At 51.0% G+C, this 19,205-nt stretch overlaps 1 protein-coding gene across 1 annotated transcript in view; it reads left to right on the forward strand.

The window, feature by feature from the left end:
• The first annotated feature begins 535 nt into the window (after positions 1-535).
• Positions 536-19,205, forward strand: part of RAB11FIP4 (RAB11 family interacting protein 4) — a 78,573-nt gene continuing 59,903 nt past the window's right edge. Inside the window, exons 1-2 of the mRNA XM_035027769.1 lie at positions 536-617; positions 2,060-2,148. Coding sequence (XP_034883660.1) covers positions 611-617; positions 2,060-2,148 — 96 coding nt within the window. The 5' untranslated portion in view covers positions 536-610. The remainder of the gene's footprint in view (positions 618-2,059; positions 2,149-19,205) is intronic.

The following is a 19,205-nucleotide window of genomic DNA, read 5'->3' on the forward strand; positions in this document are numbered from 1 at the left end:
AAATGTGACATAATTATTTCCTCCTTGTAGACAGAGGGGAATTTGACCAAGGGTCTCTCAGAACTACCAAAAAAAAAAAAAAAAGTGGTTAAAACTATGTGTTTTAAAGCAAAGTGGGAAACAGCAGGGTTTGATTCATTCTCTTTTCTGGATTTTCCCCAGGAGCTTGTATTATTTTCGCAGGAAAGAAGCCACTAAGTGGGAAACAGCGGGGTTTGATTCCCTTTTCTGGAGTCTCTGTGATGAGCGCTTATTATTTTTGTAGTAAAGAAACCACTGGGTTAAAAAATCAGAGCATTGACTTTAAGTGAGCCCATCTTTGTCAGGAGGCTCCCCATGCTGTCTGTGGACCTCAGCAGAATCAAGTGACCCCCGCCGCTATCTGGGGCTTGGTGCTGATCCCAGGGTGCAGGGTGGGGGCCTAGGAGGGGACTGCTGGTGTCCCTCCCCAGCCAGCCTCACCCCAGCTCTGTGAACCCCCTGGGCATCTCTGGGGGACCTCACACCTGTCCCTCCTTCTTTCCCACAGGTGGAAAAACTTGTGAAATATCTGGATCCCAACGACCTTGGGAGGATCAACTTCAAGGATTTTTGCCGAGGGGTGTTCGCCATGAAAGGTGAGAGCTTCGTGGGAAGGGGTCTCTCAGGATCCTGTCCAGCTACAGAGGCTGGCCTGACTTGGGTTTCAGCTGGGGTTCCTCCTGGCAGGGCTGAGGAGAAGGGTCCGGGGCTCCCGCAGCTGCCCCAGCCACGCGGGGGGCCATGGAAGGGTCTCTGAACCTCTGCCGTGGAGTCCCACACCCGTGGGACGGTCATTTCCACCCTTCCCGTCGTCTGTCCCACTGAGAAAGGCTCCCGATTGCTTTCTTTTCTCCTTCTGGCGTCCTCTTCCGGGTCACCTCCCTCCAGGATGACCAAGCTCCCAAGCAGTTTCCCAGGACCCGGGAATCGCAGTTTTAAAACCAGCACGGCTGTGGACAAACCGTGGGCAGAGCTGGACACCCATCCTCCTCCTTCTCTTCCGTTCCCTTTATTTCCTCCCCTCTCTCTTCCCTGGGACTCCGCAGTCCCTTCCTCTCTCCCCAGATCTCCCCCTTGAAGGGGCAATATACAGTCCCCCAATTTTCCCCAATTCAGAGGCCGTTGTGCGAGACCCCCAGGCATCAGAGGCCACTCATGGCCACTCTTGCTACTAAACTGCTTGTCTGGAGAAAGTGGCTGAGGTCGCCAGCCAGGTGGCCGTGCCAAGGCCTCCCTGCGGGCTCTGAAGAGGAAGCAGTCCAGCGAAGCTTTCCTGCCATCTGGGAAGAAAGCCATGTTTTCCTGTTGGGATGAACCGTTCTCTGTGGGGTAGCTTGGGTTCTGGGAGGGTGGGAAGGAAGCAGGAATGACTTCCTTGGAAGTGAGGGTTGATGGGAAGCGAGCTGAGAGGTTGGGAGGGGCTGCACATGGCCCCCGTGAAGCCTTCCGAATAGAGTTGGCTGGAGGACCACCTTCAAATGCACCTGTCACGTGCCTATGCCAGGCGCTTTGCAGGTCTGACCTCCTTTGTCTGAAAAGCTATGGGGGCATTTGCTCAGGAACTGTGGAGGGAGGCCACCTGTGTAACCGAGTCAGCAGGAGGTAGAGCCATCCTGAGGGTGACCCTATCCTAGGTGTCCTGGAGTTTGCAGGGCTGTTGAGGGCCCCAGTGCATTTGGAGTCTCTGTGAACCAGGCAGGGAGTATTGTCTTATATCCCTTCCTCCAGGAAGGCCTCCTTGATTCTCTTTGCCCCCTGACCTGCCCTCTGCATTTGGGAGTCTCTCTTTCGTGCGCTCTCTGTTGGAGTTAGTCCCCTTGGGAGAATACCTGGAGGGCAAGGACCTCTCTCAGTTCCATCCGCAGAGTCCTGGCCCAGCTCCTCCATAGCCAGGTACTCCATCTCTGCCTTGGAAGGGTCAACTGGTCTCTTGGAGACTTGGGCCCTGTGCCTCCCCCACAGCCCTTCCTACCCAAGGCCCGGGAATCAGAAGCAGAGCTGCTGAGGCTCTGAGCCTGCACTGTCTGTCTGTCCGCAGGGTGTGAGGAGCTGTTGAAGGATGTGTTGTCTGTGGAGAGCGCGGGGACTCTGCCCTGCACGCCCGAGATCCCAGACTGTGTGGAGCAGGTAAGAAGGCCGAGGCCCATGGCAGCTCCTCGCGGGGAAGAGATAGAGGAGCCTCCGGAGGCCCCGCCTTGCCCTTTCTGATCTTCTTGCCTTTGCTCTACCTCGTTGGTGTCTGGGAGGCCGCAGGGCCTTCCCTTTTGAGGACTGGTTAGCTTCAAAGTCAAGAAATAGCTTTTGGAATCTGAGCAACAAAGCCCCTTGGGAAGCCACAGCAAAGAGCGTAGGGACCGGGGGGTCCTCACAGAGCACCTTTACTCCCCACCCTCGGGTTCCAAGGAGAAACTGAGTCCCAAACAGGGAAAGTGACAGATTTGAGGTCAATGGCAGGCAGGACTGCAATTTTTCTCTTTTCTCCTGTGCCACAACCCACGGAGCCAACAGACCCCTGGGTGGTTTTTCCCAAACAACAACCCCCACCAATTCCTCCTTCTGCCAATTCTCCAGCACTAGCCCCGTGCCTAGCAATTCCTTCAGTTCAGTTCCAGAGTTAGTGCAGACCCCAGGGTCAAGGACTCATCCCCCACAACCACCCCACTTAGGGGCAGCCACAGATGGGGAGCCCAGGCTGCCTGCCCTTGTGCTGGCTAAACACAAATGTGGGGATTCCCACAACCCCCCCACTCAGGTTCAAAAATTCACTGGAACAACCCTCAGAACTCAGGAAGGAACACGCTGTGTTTGCGATAATCAGTTGGTTACAAAGGACACGACTTAGGAACAGCCAACTGGGAAAGATGCAAAGGGCAAAGCATGGGGGTGGGAGGTGCAGAGATCCCATGCCCTCTCCAGACCCGCCACCTTCCCAGCACATCAGCATGCTCACCAACCAGGTGCTCTCCAACCTTCGATAACCCCATATGCAGCTCCTCTTGCCTCCCCGAGGTGGGGTTGTGGGCGAGTTGAACATTCCCACCTTCTAATTACACTCGGGATTTCTGGTGGCCAGACCCATCCTGAGGCTCTCTAGGGGCCCCACCTGTGTCACCTCTTCAGTAGGAATTCAGGTGTGTTGGGAAAGGGCTCCTTAGGCGTGACCAAAGACACTCCCATTACTCAGGACATTTTGAGGGCCTTAGGAGCTCTGTGCCAGGAAGTGGGACAAACACCACAGTCCCCCCGGCTCTGTATGCCTTTAGCTCACCTAATGGTTTGTTTATTAGAAAACTGTGAACTCTTTTTGCAAACACACGGGGCTACATCCTACAGAGAGACACAGTTTAAGATGTGCATCTTGACAGGCAACGGAGGACCCTTCTGGTCGAGACACCCCAGAGCTGGAGGAGAATTTTCTTGGTTTCTCATCCAGGCCAGCTCAAAAAAAATCTTTTCTCCACCTCTGGTTGGTGCCTCATCTGGACCCTCCAAAACATAAGTATTTTCTATAGCTGAAGGAGGTCCAGGACCCCCGAGGACACTTTGGCTGGGTGGTAGGGTCAGAGTTGGCCCTGGCTGAGTGGGAGTCCTCATGGAGGACCTGAATGCTGAGGCGGGCCAGCAAAATGGTGCTGGAGAAGCCAGCAGAGGCCAGAGCCAGGGCCTCCAACACAGAGGCCAGCGGCTGGCCCCCAGGGTGCTGTGCCCAAAACGAGGGCCCCCAGGGATGAGTGAAGAGAGCTAGGCTCCAGACCTGCCTCGACAGGCCCAGTGGATGTGGGGTGAATATATATTTGGGCCCAACTAATGGGACAGGGGCCAGGATCAGGGCAGAAGACTCCCTGTGTGGGACAAACAAATGAGTGTCCCCAGGTTTTTGGAGTGGGCCCCTTGTGGATTGCTGAGCAGAAAGGCTGTGGGGTCACTCAGGACTGGATCCATACCCCACCGGGGCCACTGACTAGGCAAGCAAACCAGATAAGCTGCAGTCAACACGTCTGGGCCTCAGTTTCCTCAGCTGCCATGCCTATCTAGGGGCCCTGTGGAAATCCGTGAGAAAATACTAAGGTTCTAATCAGCTAATACATGAGACATCCCTTCCTCCCTGCGCTGAGTCGTAGTGGTTAGGATGAGAACGTGGTGCTTACTCCGCTTTACCCTTGGAAACTGGTGTTTCAAAACTGTCAAAACAAAGGCCTCCGTGAGGAGCTGGAGGGCAGAGTGGAGCCAGGCCAGCCTCCCCCCAGCGTTGTCAGGGCAGATCCTCTTCCTGCAGCTACAGGCCGCTCTCTTGGCCCCCACGTGTGGCCATCCATGCTTCTGGAAGAAACGGGTAAGAAATAGACCCAGAAGCCTTGGGCTCCAGGAGGATGCCTTGCTTTTAGAACAATGCTGTTTTCCAGAATACAGAACCTGGAGGTTTGAGAAAAGCAGGAAGAACATGCCAGTCCAACCTCAGCTACCCTGGTGCCCCTCATTTTCTCTGTCTCAGGACCTTGCCTGCATATGTGTCTTCATTTCCCTTTGTTTAAGCCCCTCTGGGGTGAGCTCTTCATGCTGTCTACGTAGGTCTGGCTCTTTCAAGTGGTTCCACTGGCCAGACCCCGGGGAGGTGGCAACTGATCACCAGATGCTCTGGGCAGCCTTGTTCTGGGGCATTCCAACCAGGCAGCTCGGTTGACCTGGGCTCTGTTCCTTACGATGAGCTCCCAAGTGCTGGGAGGTGGGTGGGGGCACAGGTCAAAAGCCAGCCAGCTGGGCCTGTGGGCTCCTGCAGGACCCCAGGCCTCCATGATGGGGATGAATCCCCTTCCTGGCTCAGCCCCCTGGAATATGGAGCTCTGGGCTTCATTTGGCTAAACGCCCGCAGCTCCTCAGTTTGGAGGAGCTGAGGGGGCCAGTTTGGGCAGGTCTTAATCCTAAAGACTGGGTCCTCAGCACCCTGCGGTGTCCCAGCTGTCCCCTAGGGGTCAGCTTGAGACCAACCAGAACCTGGATCCCTCGGGCTTCCAAAGTGCTGCCGGAGACAAAAATGCCAAGGGTGGTTTGGGGACCCTGTTGGGGGGACACATTGATAGGAAAACAGGAGCTCCCCTCCTCCCCTCAGCCTGGGGTGGGGACCTCTGACCTCACCACCTGATGAGGGTCCTAGTTAAAATGCTGAACTGCTTTAGGGCGGGGTTGCCATAGGCACCCTGTGCCTCAACCTCCCGCCCGCGCCTCTCAGCCTGCTCTTCAGACTTGTGGGCCCACGTGAGTCCCTCCTGGGTGCGTGTCCCCTGTGCTATATCATTTCTAGAACTTCCTGGATATCACCCTGCAAGTGTCCTCAGAGCCTGTGGCACCAGAAAGCGTTGCTGAGGACTTGGTAAACCCAACTGCCAAGCAAGGTCCCTGGTGTAGGGGGATTTGAATGTGGTCGGAGGGGATGCTGGGTGTCCCTGGCGTCCATGGATGGGTGTCCCTTGGCTGGGGTCTTAGGAGGCACCCTGGGAGTCCCTCCCAAGGCGGGCCTGCTCAACGGGCTCCCCCTTGTTCTCCCTTTTTTGCAGCCCTCAGTCTCTATAGTGTAGGGGTCTGGATGGGGAGAGGGCGTAGGCAGGTGGAGAGGCCCCCCACCTTAGGCCTGAGAGGCGAGGGGGTGGTGAAGTGAAAGCTGTGAGAGCCCGGGCCCTTGGTCATTCTCCCTCATGGGCCGGTTCGTGGGGAACCCCACACAATGACCAGGGCCTCAAGCAGTCTGCTCCTCCTTTGAAGACTACCATGTCAGCCAGTGATGTCACCAGCCAGTCTGCCCCCAAGCGAGGAAGTCATTCTGGACGCCCCCACAGCCAGTCAGCTTCGAGTCCCCTGATCCCCACTCACCCCCTTGCCCTCCCCCCACTGCTGCCTACAGCTCTCCTCCCTGGCCCCAGCCCTCCCCTCTCTAGACCCTTAGCCCAGGGCCTAGCATCTTCCTAAGAAGCTGCTCTGGCTCTCCCTTTTGTGACCCATCACCAGTGGGATAAAAACAGCTCCCCCCCACTTCTCCAGCCTCACCTCTCACCACCCCGAGATGGGCGACACCCAGCTGTTCTTCATTGTATGAAAAGGCCAAGTTCTCTCGTGCCTCCCAGACTTTGCACAAGTTTTGTCTTTCTCCTGGAATATCCTCCCACCCACTGTCCCTGGGCTAATTTCTGCTCATCACTAAGACTCACACCTCCTCTAGGAAGCCTCCCCTGGTTCCCTCTGCCCCAGCCTGGAGGAGGACCTGCACTGAGCTTCCTTGAGCCCCCAGGCCTTAACCTCAGCCTCCACCATGGCTCCAAGTTCCCTCCCCAGTGACACCATTTTCACCCCGTGGTGGCAGGGCTCGCTTGAGCTGACCTTGTCTCCACAACCAGCACATCCTTATTCACTCTGCATAGAGTGTTTCTCTAAGTATTTCTAGGATTAGAAATCTAAAAATGCTGTATCAAAGGGTATGCAGACTTTTTTTTTTTTAATAGATGTGTCCAAATTTTTCTTCTCAAAAGGCGGTACGGATGTATCGTCTAACAGTATGTGAGCGTGCCCATCACTGGCCCTTTGGATTTCTTCTTTGGGGAATTACCTGTTCACAGTCTTTGCTCATTTTCCTTTGGGTAGGTTGTCTTTTCCTTATTGATTTATAAGACATCTATATACATTTTGTCAATCTTTATGTATTTTGCTTGTATTTTAGTCTTGTTTTTGGTGTCTTTATTGTACAGAATTTTAAAATTCTTAAGTAATCCTTACCTGTCCTTTTATGCCATTTACATTTTATGCTTCTTTATCTCAAGGCTATAAACATATCCCCCTATTTTTTTTTCCAATTCTTTTAGACAAAACATGTTATGCTTATGACTCTTTGATCACCTGCAGCTTATTTTTGGTTTTGGTAAGGATATATTCATCTGGCATTATTATTTTCCAAATGTTTCCAGCTGTCCAAGCGCCTACTGTTGGATAATCCCACTTTCCCCACTCATTTGGAATTTCACCCCTTTCTCATATGCTAAATTTCCTTATGATCACGGTTTCTTTCTGGACTCTGGTCTGTTCTATTGATCTATTTGTCTTATTTCTGAGCCAAAACCAGTCTCATCTACTCTTGCTTTATAGTTTGATATCTGCTAGAGACAATCTCCTTCATCCCTCTTTATTTAAAAACGATTTTTGTTATGCTTACATATTTTCTCTTCCAGAATACTCTTTTTTGTCAAAATCTGTTAAAAACCCTGCTAGAGATTTTGTTTGGAATGTGTTCATCAATTGAAGGGAATTGGCTTCTTTATAATATGGAATTCTCTCATTCAGGGACTTAGTGTATCTCTGTATTTATTCTGGCTTTCTTTTAGGCCCTTCAGAAAAACTTTATGATCTTCTCAAATAGGTTCTGCACATTTTTCTTCATAGGGTGACTATATTTTAGAGTCTCTATTCCTGTTATGTGTAGAATCTTTGTGCCATGATATTTCCCAGTTGGTTATGGCTAGTGTTTAGGACAGCTTTTGGTTTTTGGTGTGGATCTTGTCATGACAACCTTACTAAACCTTACCCTTATTAGTTCTAATAGCTCACTTACATACTATTTCTCAACCTTATCCTATATAACAACATAACTATATTACTTTTCTGCATAAATTTAAATAGCTACATATATTTCATTACACAAAGACAACCAAATTTATTTACCAGTTCTTTATTGTTGGGCATATATATACATATATTAACCTAATTTGGGGGTTTAACAAATGCAAGGTAATCATCATTCTTGTAGCTAAACAGTTCCCCACAGCAGCAATCACTGCTTTAGAGTAAGTCTGAGGTTGGCAGACTACAGTGCCTATGGGCCAAATCTAGCAGGCTGTTTTTGTAAATAAAGTTTTATTAGAACATATTCATCCCCATTTGCTCACCTCTTGTCTGTGGTTCTTTCACATCACAATGGCAGAGTTGAATGGCTGCCACAGAATTTTATGGCCCACAAAGCCTAGAATATTTACTCTCTGCCCCTTACAGAAATCTGGTAAGTGGAAACTAATTTTTTTTAAAGATTTATTTATTTATTTGAGAGAGAGAGGGCACATCCTCGCGAGCACACGAGCCAGGGGGAGGGGCAGAAGGAGAAAGAGAATCTCCAGCAGACTCCCCGCTGAGCACAGAGCCCAATGCAGGGCTCGATCCCACAACCCCGAGATCATGACCTGAGCTGAATGAAATCAAGAGTCGGACACTTAACAGACTGAGCCTCCCAGGTGCCCCAGAGTGGAAACTATTTTATCAAAAGGGTGCTAATCTTAAAATTTCCCATACAACTGCCAAATTCCTTTCCAGAAGAGTTGTTTCATTTACTGTCCCATCAGGATTGCGTCCGAGTCCAACTACCCTTTTGATACTGGGTGTTAACTGATTTCTCAAATCTTATGTGAGAGGCTAACAAGATTAGGATTGCTCTTTTGAATTAAAATACACTTGAACTTGGGGCACCTGGCTGGCTCAGTCGGTACAGCGTGTGACCCTTGATCTCAGGGTTGTGAGTTTGAACCTTAAAAATAATAAATAAACTTAAAAATAATAAATAAACAAATAAATAAAATATAGTTGAACTTCTTCAATTACATTTATTGGAGTTCTTTGTTCATTAATTGCCTGCCCACATTCTTTATCGTAATTTCTATGTATGTATTAATTCTCATTGATTTATAAAAACTAGAAATGTTACATTTTTGGACATACATTACAAATACTGTTTCAGCTTGTCATTTGTTTTTAACTTTGTTTATGACAACGGATTTATAATTCTCTTATAGCTAACTCATCCATCTTTTCCGTTATGGCTTTGGCTTTTGGTGTGATGCTTAGAAAGGCTTTCCTACCCAAGACTGGAACTATTCTACTTTTTAATTTTTTTTATTTTTTTTAGAGATTTTATTTATTTATTTGAGAGAGGGAGAATGAGAGAGAGAGAGAGAGCATGAGAGGGGGAGAGTCAGAGGGAGAAGCAGACCCCCCGCTGAGCAGGGAGCCCGACTCAGGACTCTGATCCTGGGACTCCAGGATCATGACCTGGGCCGAAGGCAGTCGCTTAACCAACCGAGCCACCCAGCACCCCTATTCTATTTTATTTTTAAAAAAAATTTTTTTTGAGAGAGAGAGTGTGTGCACATGCGCAATGTGGTGGGGGAGGGGAAGAGGGAGAGAAAGAATCTCAAGCCGACTCTCTGCTCAGCGTGGAGCCTGACGCGGTGCTCAATCTCATGATCTGAGCTGACATCAAGCGTTGGATGCCTAACTGACTGAGCCACCCAGGCGCCCCGATTCTACTTTGTTTTTACTTCATGTATTCAGTTTTTATCTTTAAAGTTTTGATCCATGGAATTAATTCTGCTGTCTGGAGTGAGGTAGGGATCCAGCCTTCCTTGTTTCCCGTCAGCCCCTTACCCTCCCTCCCACCCACCTCACCTCATGGGAATCAGAAGCTCCTTAAGGCTAGGTTGTGCTACAGCGGTCCCCTGGTGGGGAAATAAATGGGGTTTACTGGGTCCCCAGACCGTAAGCCCAGGCCCAGACTGGCTCTTCTGCTCATACGCGGAGGGAGCTTTGCCAAGCCTCCGTCTTGTCGGGACACCTGTTAAAAAGCTGCCCTCCGGTTCTCTAGGACCAGCCCCGGGGAGCTTAAGGCCTGAAGGCCCAAGTGTATCCTTGCTTAACTTCATCCATCCTGAAGCACGTGTTCCTAAAACCTCCTGTGACAATGGCCCTTTTAAATTCTAAAAATATTTGTTCTGAGAAACAGCGCTCTGATGCAGCCGTGCCGGTGGAGGTGTGGGAGGCGGCGTCACGCGCGCGCTGATGTGGTGAGGCGGGCGGGCGGGGGCTCAACGGCTCGCGGCGGGGGTGCCCTTACATGATCCTTTCGGCTTCGTATGGCCACAGTGTTTTCTCTACGTTCCAATACCTCCCTCCTCTTAAAGGAAAGAATAATTTGCTTCTCCCAAGCCCCACAGTTTCTGTAAGAATAAAAGATCCTCGAGTCGTATCTCAGGGAAACACCTGAACTCTGCCTAGAGCAGAAGTGGCTGGTATAGAAGCAGAGGAGATGCTGAAGGCCCTTTTGTTTGTCCCCTCTCTCTGGTCTGCCTTGGACCGCCTGTCCCTGACCTTCTGCCCCCCCCCCCCCCCCCCCCCGGCCATCCCTGCCTTAGGAAGGCTGAGCTGAGCCAGCCAGGAGCGCTGGCTTCCCAGGATATCCAGGATTCCACCTTCTGCCTCCCCCGCCTTGCTGCTCAAGTTCACACTTCCCTTTAGAACCTGGACTCACAGCACCTGAGCAAACTTGGGAGAGTGGCCACTTACATCCCATCTTGAGAGGGTTTGGTTGGATTATTACCCTGGAGGAGATGAACCAGTTTTGCATCTGACTTTGTGGTTTAATTTCGCATTATTTCTTTCATTGACTAGACACCCTTGGATCTCTCCCATTCTCCTTTGAAGCAGTTGTCCCAGCCTGCTGGTTCTCACATTGATGAGTAAATTTTTGACACAGGCAACTGTGGGAAGACACACACACACAATCGCATAAGGACAGATGTTAGATCTCAGAAGCAGCCCGGTCTAAATTAGTGGTTCTCAACCCTGGCTGCGCACTGGATTCATGTAGGGGCTTTCAAAAGATACAAAAGACCCACCTCCCAGAGGTCCTGATTTAATCAGTCCGGGGAGGGGTCCACTTGTCTATGTTTACAAGTTCCCCAAGTAACTCTAATGCACACCCAAATTAGAAAACCAAGTGTCTACTAAATCAGGAGTTCTCAAAATCTGCTGCATATTATAATTGCCTGGGAGCTTTTAAGATTCTGGATGCCCAGGCTGTCCCTCAGACCAGTCAACACAGACCCTCGAGGGTGTTGCCTTTTTAAAATCTCCTCAGGCGATTCCATGAAACCCTGATCCTATAACATCCTGGATCCTGGTCAGTTCACATTCACACTTCTCTCCCCAAGGACGGAGTGCAGAGGTGGAGTTGCGGGGGAAGAGTCTTTAGATTGGGACAGTGGATGGTGGGGCAGTACGTGGGCTCAACAAATGTTGGCTGCCCTTTCCCAGGTGGCCACCTCTGGGGATACTGGTTGGGGATTGCGGGGCCCTGCTCTGAGCTGTCTGTCTGTCCTCCACGGAACCAGGCTGCCTGGGGGCTCAGGCACGGGGAGGGAGCATTCTTGGAGTCCAGTGAGCCATGACTTTGCTTTTCCGAGAGAGGCCCTGCAAGGACCCTCGGGGGACTCTGGGTCAGTGGGGCGGGGCCCACCATGTGTCAGAGCCTAACCAGGAAATCTCGTTAGAGGCTTCCTCATCTGCCACCCCATGGAGAAACCTGAGAGCTCAGGCTCCTGCTACAAAAGGTTCGAGAATGGAGACTAGATTGCCTTAACAAAGACCTCGCAAATGTACTTTTCCTCCGACTTTTTATCTCCAAGGTTTTCAACTTCAGGAAAGAAGTTAAGAGTAGTGCCATTGAATACCCATCTCTCCAGCTCCCTAGATTCGCCAGTCGTTACCATGTTGTGAACGTTTGCGTTCCCTGCTCCTGGGTGCCTATATGTACTTTATTCATGTATTGCTGGGCTGTTTGAAAATTAGTTGCAGAGGCACCTGGGTGGCTCAGTGGGTTAAGCATCTGCCTTCAGCTCAGGTCATGATCTCAGGGTCGTGGGATCGAGCCCCACATCAAGCTCCCTGCTCAGTGGGGAGCCTGCTTCTCCCTCTCCCTCTGCCTGCCGCTCCCCCTGCTTGTGCTCTCTCTCTCTCTGCCAAATAAATAAATAAAATCTTAAAAAAAAAAGTTAGTTGCAGACATTGTGATACTTCATCCTTAAATACTTGACCATTCCTAAGAGCAAGGATATCCTCGACATAACCACAGCACTGGTTATCACCTGTGGGGAATTTCACATGGATGCCATATATTATCTAATATAAATTCCATATTCAAGTTTTCCGGATATTTTTGTAGCTTTTCTTTTTGATCTCAGGTGTAATCCAGGATCACGCATTACATATAGTTGTCCTGTCTCTTCAGTCTCTGTTAATCTAGAATAGTTCACCAGCCTTTCTTTTCTTCCCTTCCGAGTACTAACCAGGCCCGACCCTGCTTAGCTTCCAAGATCAAAGGAGATCGGGCACGTTCAGGGTGGTATGGCCGTAAATAGCTTTTCCTTTCTTTTTTTTTTTTTTTTGTGGACCTTTAATGACATTGACATTTTTTATAAAGTCAAACCAGTTGTTCCGAAGAATGCACTCAATTTGCATTTGCCCGTATTGGTTATCCAGCCCTGTGGGTTAGTGCAATTTAAATCCTAATTAAAATGGGGTGGAGGAGGGGAGTTCTACTGGGTTTCTTTCTCTGCTCCATATGCATTTAAAGTGTCTATCCTTGGTGCCCACTCAAGGGGCCTCAGTTTTCCCAGTTGTAAAGCAGCCAGCCAGTGGGGTGTAGAGAAGATGGGGGAGCACCACGGGGGGCAGAAGGGCTTGTCTGCAGGGCAGAGTGTCCACCCCTTGGCACCTGACCCCAGAACCGGGAGGAGGCAGCAGGCCTGGGTGCTGTGGGGAAGAGAAGACTGTAAAATTGGGCTGGTGAAAGAACCTCATGGGTCCTTCTGGGGATTATATAAGCTAACGTGGGAAAGGGGTGTAAGCCCCTAGGAGGCTGTGCATGGCATTTCCCAAGGCACCCATGTCTGGGGGATCTCAGCTGTGCTCCTAGCCCTGAAGGGCATCTTCCCGGGATACCAACCGTGCTGCAAGAATCGGGGAAAACCTTGTCAAACATCAAAACAGGCTTGGTACGTCATTCACATACATTTTCAAGATAAGAAAGAAGACTTTTAAAATAGTTTTACTTGGGACGCCTGGGTGGCTCAGTCAGTTAAGCGGCTGCCTTCGGCCCAGGTCATGATCCCAGGGTCCTGGGATCGAGCCCCGCATCGGGCTCCTTGCTCAGCAGGGAACCTGCTTCTCCCTCTCTCTCCCTCTGCTTGTGCTCTCTCTGTCAAATAAATAAAATCTTTAAAAATAAATAAATAAAATAGTTTTACTTTACAAGTTGTTCATTTGAGTCCTGCTCCTGTAACAGGCTCATTCATGTCCACTTTCCTCAGAAGTATGGCCACTTTATGTATGATATTACTATTATTGCTGTTGTATTCTTTTTAAAGATTTTATTTATTTATTTGAGAGAGAGCAAGAGAGAAAGCACAGTGGGGGGACCGTAGAGGGGGAGGGAGAAGCAGGCTCCCTGCTGTCACAGGGCTTGATCCCAGGACTCTGGAATCATGACCTGGGATGAAGGCAGATGTTTAACAGACTGAGCCACCCAGGTGCCCCTTATTGCTGTTTTATTATAATAAAATAAAAGCAATGTCCATTTTAACAATAAAACTGGTCTTGGCTGAGGATGGTGAGAAACAGGGAAATTTGGGGCCAGGGAGGGGCTCCCTGGGCAGGATCTGTGGATGACATGATTTTGCCTCTTCTCACGGCTGGCCTCAAGGAGGGTTGGTTCAAGCCCCCTTTGTCTGGGGGCTGCCCTAACTTGCAAGGAGCGCTTTTGGCCAGATCATCACCAGGCACTGCTAATCGTCACCCAGGCTGCTCTGAACCCTGGGATGAGCTCAGGTTTGAGTCAGGAGGAGTCAGGAGGAGTCAGGACTCAGGAGTGGAATGCGAATTCCACTCGCCCACTTTCTCTGTGTGTCATTGGGCGAGTTGCTTCACTTCTCTGAGCCTTCTTCATGTCCACCTGTGTAACCTCAGGGAAGCGATGCCTCACTTGCAGGGGTATGGTGAGAATGACAGGAAATAATGTCTCTAAAGGGTCCTGAAGAGAACAGGGCCCCCAGTAAGTGGGAGGTTTTCTTTTTTTTTTTTTTAAGATTTTATTATTCATTTGAGAGAGAGAGCATGAGTGGGATGGAGGGGCAGAGGGAGAGGGAGAAGCAGACTCCCGTTGAGCAGGGAGCCCGATGCGGGGCTCGATCCCAGGACCCTGAGATCATGACCTGAGCTGAAGGCAGACGCTCCACCGACTGAGCTACCCAGGCGCCCGTAGGTGGTGGTTTTGATTGTCCTCTCAGTATGGCTCAGCTCCCTGAGGGGAATCCTTGAGAACACAGGTGACACGGAGAATTTCCTTTCCTTTCCTTCCCCTCCGTCTCCCAAAACCACCAACTGCCTCCAGCTGCACCCACACACAGTGCCCTCCTGGGATGGCGGATGACGTGACCCTGCTTGACAAAGGCCAGTCCTGTGCTTGAGCCCTGGGTCCCAGGCCCTCTTGCCCCCTCCAGGACAAGCCGCCACCCCCACAGCACCAGGGCTGCACCCCCTCCCAGATGTTTCCCCTCGCATGCAGCTAATGTAATATAATAATGCCCATGGGGGACGTGGAGGGGAGCCCCACCTGACTCCATGTCCCCTTTCCTCAAAGCTCCTCTGCACCCAGTTTCTCATCTCGCTTTTTCTGCTACCCCTCCCAGTCCTGTGTGTGTCTTGTCTGTGTCCCCCTCTCCCCCACCAGGCTGGGTCTCCACGACGGTGCCCGCCACACCAAGCACAGGGCCTGGCACGGAGAAGCTGGTGTGCGTGCTTGCCGCTTGGGTGGGTGGCTGGATGTATCTCAGCCGTGCCCGCGAGGGATGGGCTGGGCGTCCTCCCTCCCGGGAGCGGTTTGGGGCTGTCGCCTCCAGTACAAAGGCTGTAGAATCACACTTGGCCTCAGTGCTTCCAGGGGCTTAGACAGGAGCTGAAAGGGAGATGACTGGTTGCTGCCTCTACACCTGAGCTCTGATGCTTTACTGTGAGTGGGAATTGCTTGGGGCCTTCACCAAAAGTGGCCTCTGATTCAGGAGGTCTGGGCTTGACCTGATTCTGCATTTCCTACAGGCAACCAGGTGCTGGTGACGCTGCTGGTCGGGGATCACACCAGCAGTGCCTTTGGTAACTCGTGGGTCCTTCCCCCCCGCCCCCCAGCCTTCCCCTTAGATGCCCTGGAAAGCTGCAGAAAGAGCCCGAGGGTCCCTCCATTGCCTCCTCTCCCCTCCCCGCACCCTCCGCCAGCAGCCATTCTTGCTAGCTGGCACTGTCACCTGTCCCCTCCGCATGTGCTGAGGCCCCCTGGCTTTCTGTCTCCGCATTTCTGCTACGGTGACAGACAACACAGAGTCTCAGCCAGGAACTGTGCTGTCACGGCTCTGTTTTCTCTCTGCATCTTCTTCTTAAGGCAGACGCCTTGGGGATGCTGGGTCTGCCAGAGGTCCCCAGGGCAGGTCGGGACAGCTGACCTAGCTGGGATTAGGGAGGCACTGCGGAGTGGTTTCTGAGCTCTGGTTTGGGGAACAGGCAGGTAGCAGCATACCTGACCAGCCCTGGAGGCCAACGTTAGTTTAAACTTGGGAAGAACATGGGCTTTGGGGTCTGAGGTCCTGGATTTGAATCCTGACCCTGTCACTTCCACCTCTGCCACTTGTAACTGGTGTCTTCTTCATAGGATTATTGTTAAAATGAGAAATGAGAATCCCTGGAGAACGATTCAGTGCCTAGAAAAATGCTAGAATCTCTCAATTCACAGTGCATAGATTATGAGTCACATCTCATAGATTGAATACCTTTCGCCCCAGGGTTGCTGAGAGGGCGCTGACAAGTGATGTCAATGTCCCAGGCCTCTTTTACACCTGCATCCCATAACCAGGCTTCTACACAACTAGGAGATTCAGCCCCTAGGGGCACCCCCAAATTTGGGCCCACCCTGTGTCAGACCCTTGTGCCATGAAAACCATGCCTGCTGAGCCTGAGGGTAAACGCTCGAACATAGTATAGGAGAGAGAAATCACTGTTCCCGTCCTGATCATTGCTGCACTCCACTTCCTGACCAGGACAAAGAAAATGACTGAAATTAATATGACACATCATCAAGTGTGATTCTTGAGATGGAAAGGCTCTGTGGGCTCTATGGACGCGTTGGGAGTCTCAGGCTAGTTGACGGTTCTCCCCAGGCCTTTTTGATGATCAGCACAGGATGGATGGGTAGGAGGAGCACTGAACAAGCCCCGGCTTTGTACACACTCACTGTATCTAGTTGGCCAGAGGGGCCCCCTTTGACCACAGGGCCTGGGCAGTTAAGCATCTTCTCAATTCTGGTGCTGTGACTTTACATCCAGAACCTATTTCAGAGCACCTGCCTTTACCACAGCGGCCTGGTCTTCTTCCTGTGCTGTGATGGAATATTCTTGCTCTCCTCAAGGGAATTTTTAATCCAGGCTGAAAGGATCCCTGGAGATGGGTGGGAGGGCTGACACCCAGACCAGACACGTAAAGACCTTTATCTGCGGCAGCAAGCATGAGCTGATGCTCGGCAGGTGACTGTCCCTCCCTCCAAGGAGGGTAATCTCCAGGCTCAGCTCAGTGACATGAGAGAAAGGTATCCTGAGGACACACTAATCCCCATTCCTTTAGAGGTTTCATCCCTGGCGTGGAGTTCCCCGTCAGAAAGCACAGTTGCTTCTTACCTTCTTGGAAAACCTCTTCATGGACCTAGAGTTTCTTATTCCCTTGGCTTAGTGTAAGTCAACCTTAAACAATATTTCTTCAACTTCGTTCCAATTGCTGTTAGGAACCTTATCTGATTTGCCATTTTGTACCTTTAATCCAAAACCTGCTTTTTAGGATTTTGCACCGGAAAAACAGTCTTCCCTGATGAAATGATTTTTCTTGTCTCATCAGATGATAAGAACTGTAGTTGATTCCTGGCTTTTCCTTTTTTGTCTTGGTAGTTAGAAAATTTAGAGCTAATGGTGAATCAATAACATTCAATGTAATGACTTACCTCCTTTTTCTGTATGGTTTATTTTTATTTGATTAGTTCGATTGGAATGTCTTATTATAAATAATTTCACAGGCATCCAAAAAACCAAGAAATAAGTTCAGATTCAGTAAGGAGCGACTTTTCTGTCTTGCCCCACTGCTCTCTTGCAATGTATTCAATAAACTTCTATCTCTAAAAATAAAAGGTGTTGGGGGGCACTTTGGCTCAGTCGGTTAAGCGTCCAACTCTATTTCTGCTCAGGTCAGGATCTCAGGGTCATGAGATCCAGCCCCGCATCTGGCTCCGCCCTGGACGTGAAGCCTGCTCAAGATCCTCTCTCTCCTTCTGCCCCTCACCCCTGCTGGTACTCTCTCTCTCTCTCTCTTAAAAAAAAAAGAAGAAGAAAAGGAAGGAGCAACTATTTGAAACAATTATTCCAAGGAGGGGGAAGGAACTATTGAAACAGAAGGAGGGGCCCCTGCACTAGGGAGAAATCTGCAAGCATCCCCAGGGTGAGGGAGAAGGAGTTTTCTTTACAGGGGGGAGTAAGCCAAGCCAGAAAGAACGAGGCATTTGGCAGTGTGACCCTGGGGCTGAGAGGTCCTCAGAGTAGGTCCAGGAATGTTTTAGCCTGAGGCCAACTATGCAAGGGAAGGCTGTTAAGAAGGGGCTGTATGTGGGCTCAGGCAAGGGTGGGCCAAAGTTTCACAGACCTGTGGGGAAGAAGAGAAGCCTAATCTAGATTTGGTGAAAAAGCATTTTGCTCTGGTTGATTGTAGAGACGAGCAGTTCAACGAAAACAATGAAAACGGAACATGCTGGTTCCCAGGTTTCCCTGAGTCTAGCTGGCAGGGTCCCCAGGGGTAGGGACCGGCCACATTGATTGCTCTGCCCCGCCCAGTCCTGGGCCTGATCGAGTTACTTGATTGTGTTTGTTGACTGGCTGAATAAGGGCCTTCCTGGAATCAGGAGCTCACGTCTCTGGGAGGGGCAGGACGAGCAGGCCATGCTCCCACCACTCCTGGAGGGGTCCCTCGCTCTGGGCCGGCCACCCTCACCCCCTCCCTGAGGAGCTCCTAGCTCCCCCCTCTCCTGCCTGTACTTCCCCCACCCCAGTCCCCTTGCAGGAGGGATAAGGCGGAGGAGGGACCATCCTGCTGTCGTCAGCGCAGACCACAAACCCAGAGGGAACGTGAGGTCAGCAGCCCTTCGGCGGGAGGTGGACAGGGAAGGGCGTGGCCTCCCACAGGTGGCCACACTCCGCCTGGACTCTCTCGACTTGTCTTTTCCTGTGGCTGTGCTTTTCCTGTGCTTACTGAATGTGCTCTCCCTGCTCTCTGCTTCTCTATGTGTGTCTCTTTCTGACTCTGTCCCTCACTGTCCCCACTCTCCCGGCTTTCTGCTATCTCCAGTCCAGCCCAGGAGGCTTCCCAATTGGACCCTGTTTCCAGCAGGAGCCCGACCCAAGGGCTGGGTGGAGGAGGGACAGACGGAGTGTCACCCAAGCACAGGCACTTGACCCATCTCATCTCTAATCACCACCCCACCCTGCTCTGCCCACTTAGACCACTCCTGCCAGGTAGGTACTCTTATACCCATTTTACTGATGAGGAAGCTGAGGCTCACACAACAGTGAAGCTGCTTGCCCAGGGTCTCAGGCTACAGTGTGCAGAGCCAGGTGTCACAGAGCTTCCCAGTGTGGTGCTGTGCCTGGGGCATTCCAAGGTGTTCCTTCTCTGCAAGGGAGTCTGGGAAATGCTTCCAGGAAAATGAACTGGCTTCTTGGCTGCAGGACTTCTGGAAGCCTCTAAAATGCTCCTGTATGCCTCTAAGACCCCCAGCAGGAAGGTGTAGGCAGTTTGCCAAATTTCTTTGCTCTTAGAACCCTTCGTGCACCAATATCTTTGTTACAGATATGTGGAAGTGACTGGCTCTGTGGGTAGCCCAAGGTGTGGTGTGAAACATCTTTGTGGGGTAGCTGCCACTTCTCCCCCAGAGGAAGCAGACTGTGGCTGTGTGATAAAAGTGTAGGGTTTGGTCAGCAACTATTACACAGGAACCGAAAAGCTTGTGGCCACATACGTAGGCATGTGTGAGTCTGGTCCCTCTATCTACTAGCTGGGGTCATTGTGCTACACAATTTCAAGGGGCACTAATCTCATCACAGTCCATGGGAATGGCAGTCTGGGAGTTGTACAGTGCACAACCTGTGCAGCTGAACGTGACAGTCCTAATTCTATCTTTCAACATTTGATTGTGTGACAGTTGCAACAGCCTCGGTTGACTTGTCTCCTATCTGCCACCTCTGGTATCT

Source organism: Mirounga leonina, unplaced genomic scaffold, assembly GCF_011800145.1.
Source record: "Mirounga leonina isolate KUSES-001 unplaced genomic scaffold, KU_Mleo_1.0 Mir_200, whole genome shotgun sequence".
NCBI lineage: Eukaryota > Metazoa > Chordata > Mammalia > Carnivora > Phocidae > Mirounga > Mirounga leonina.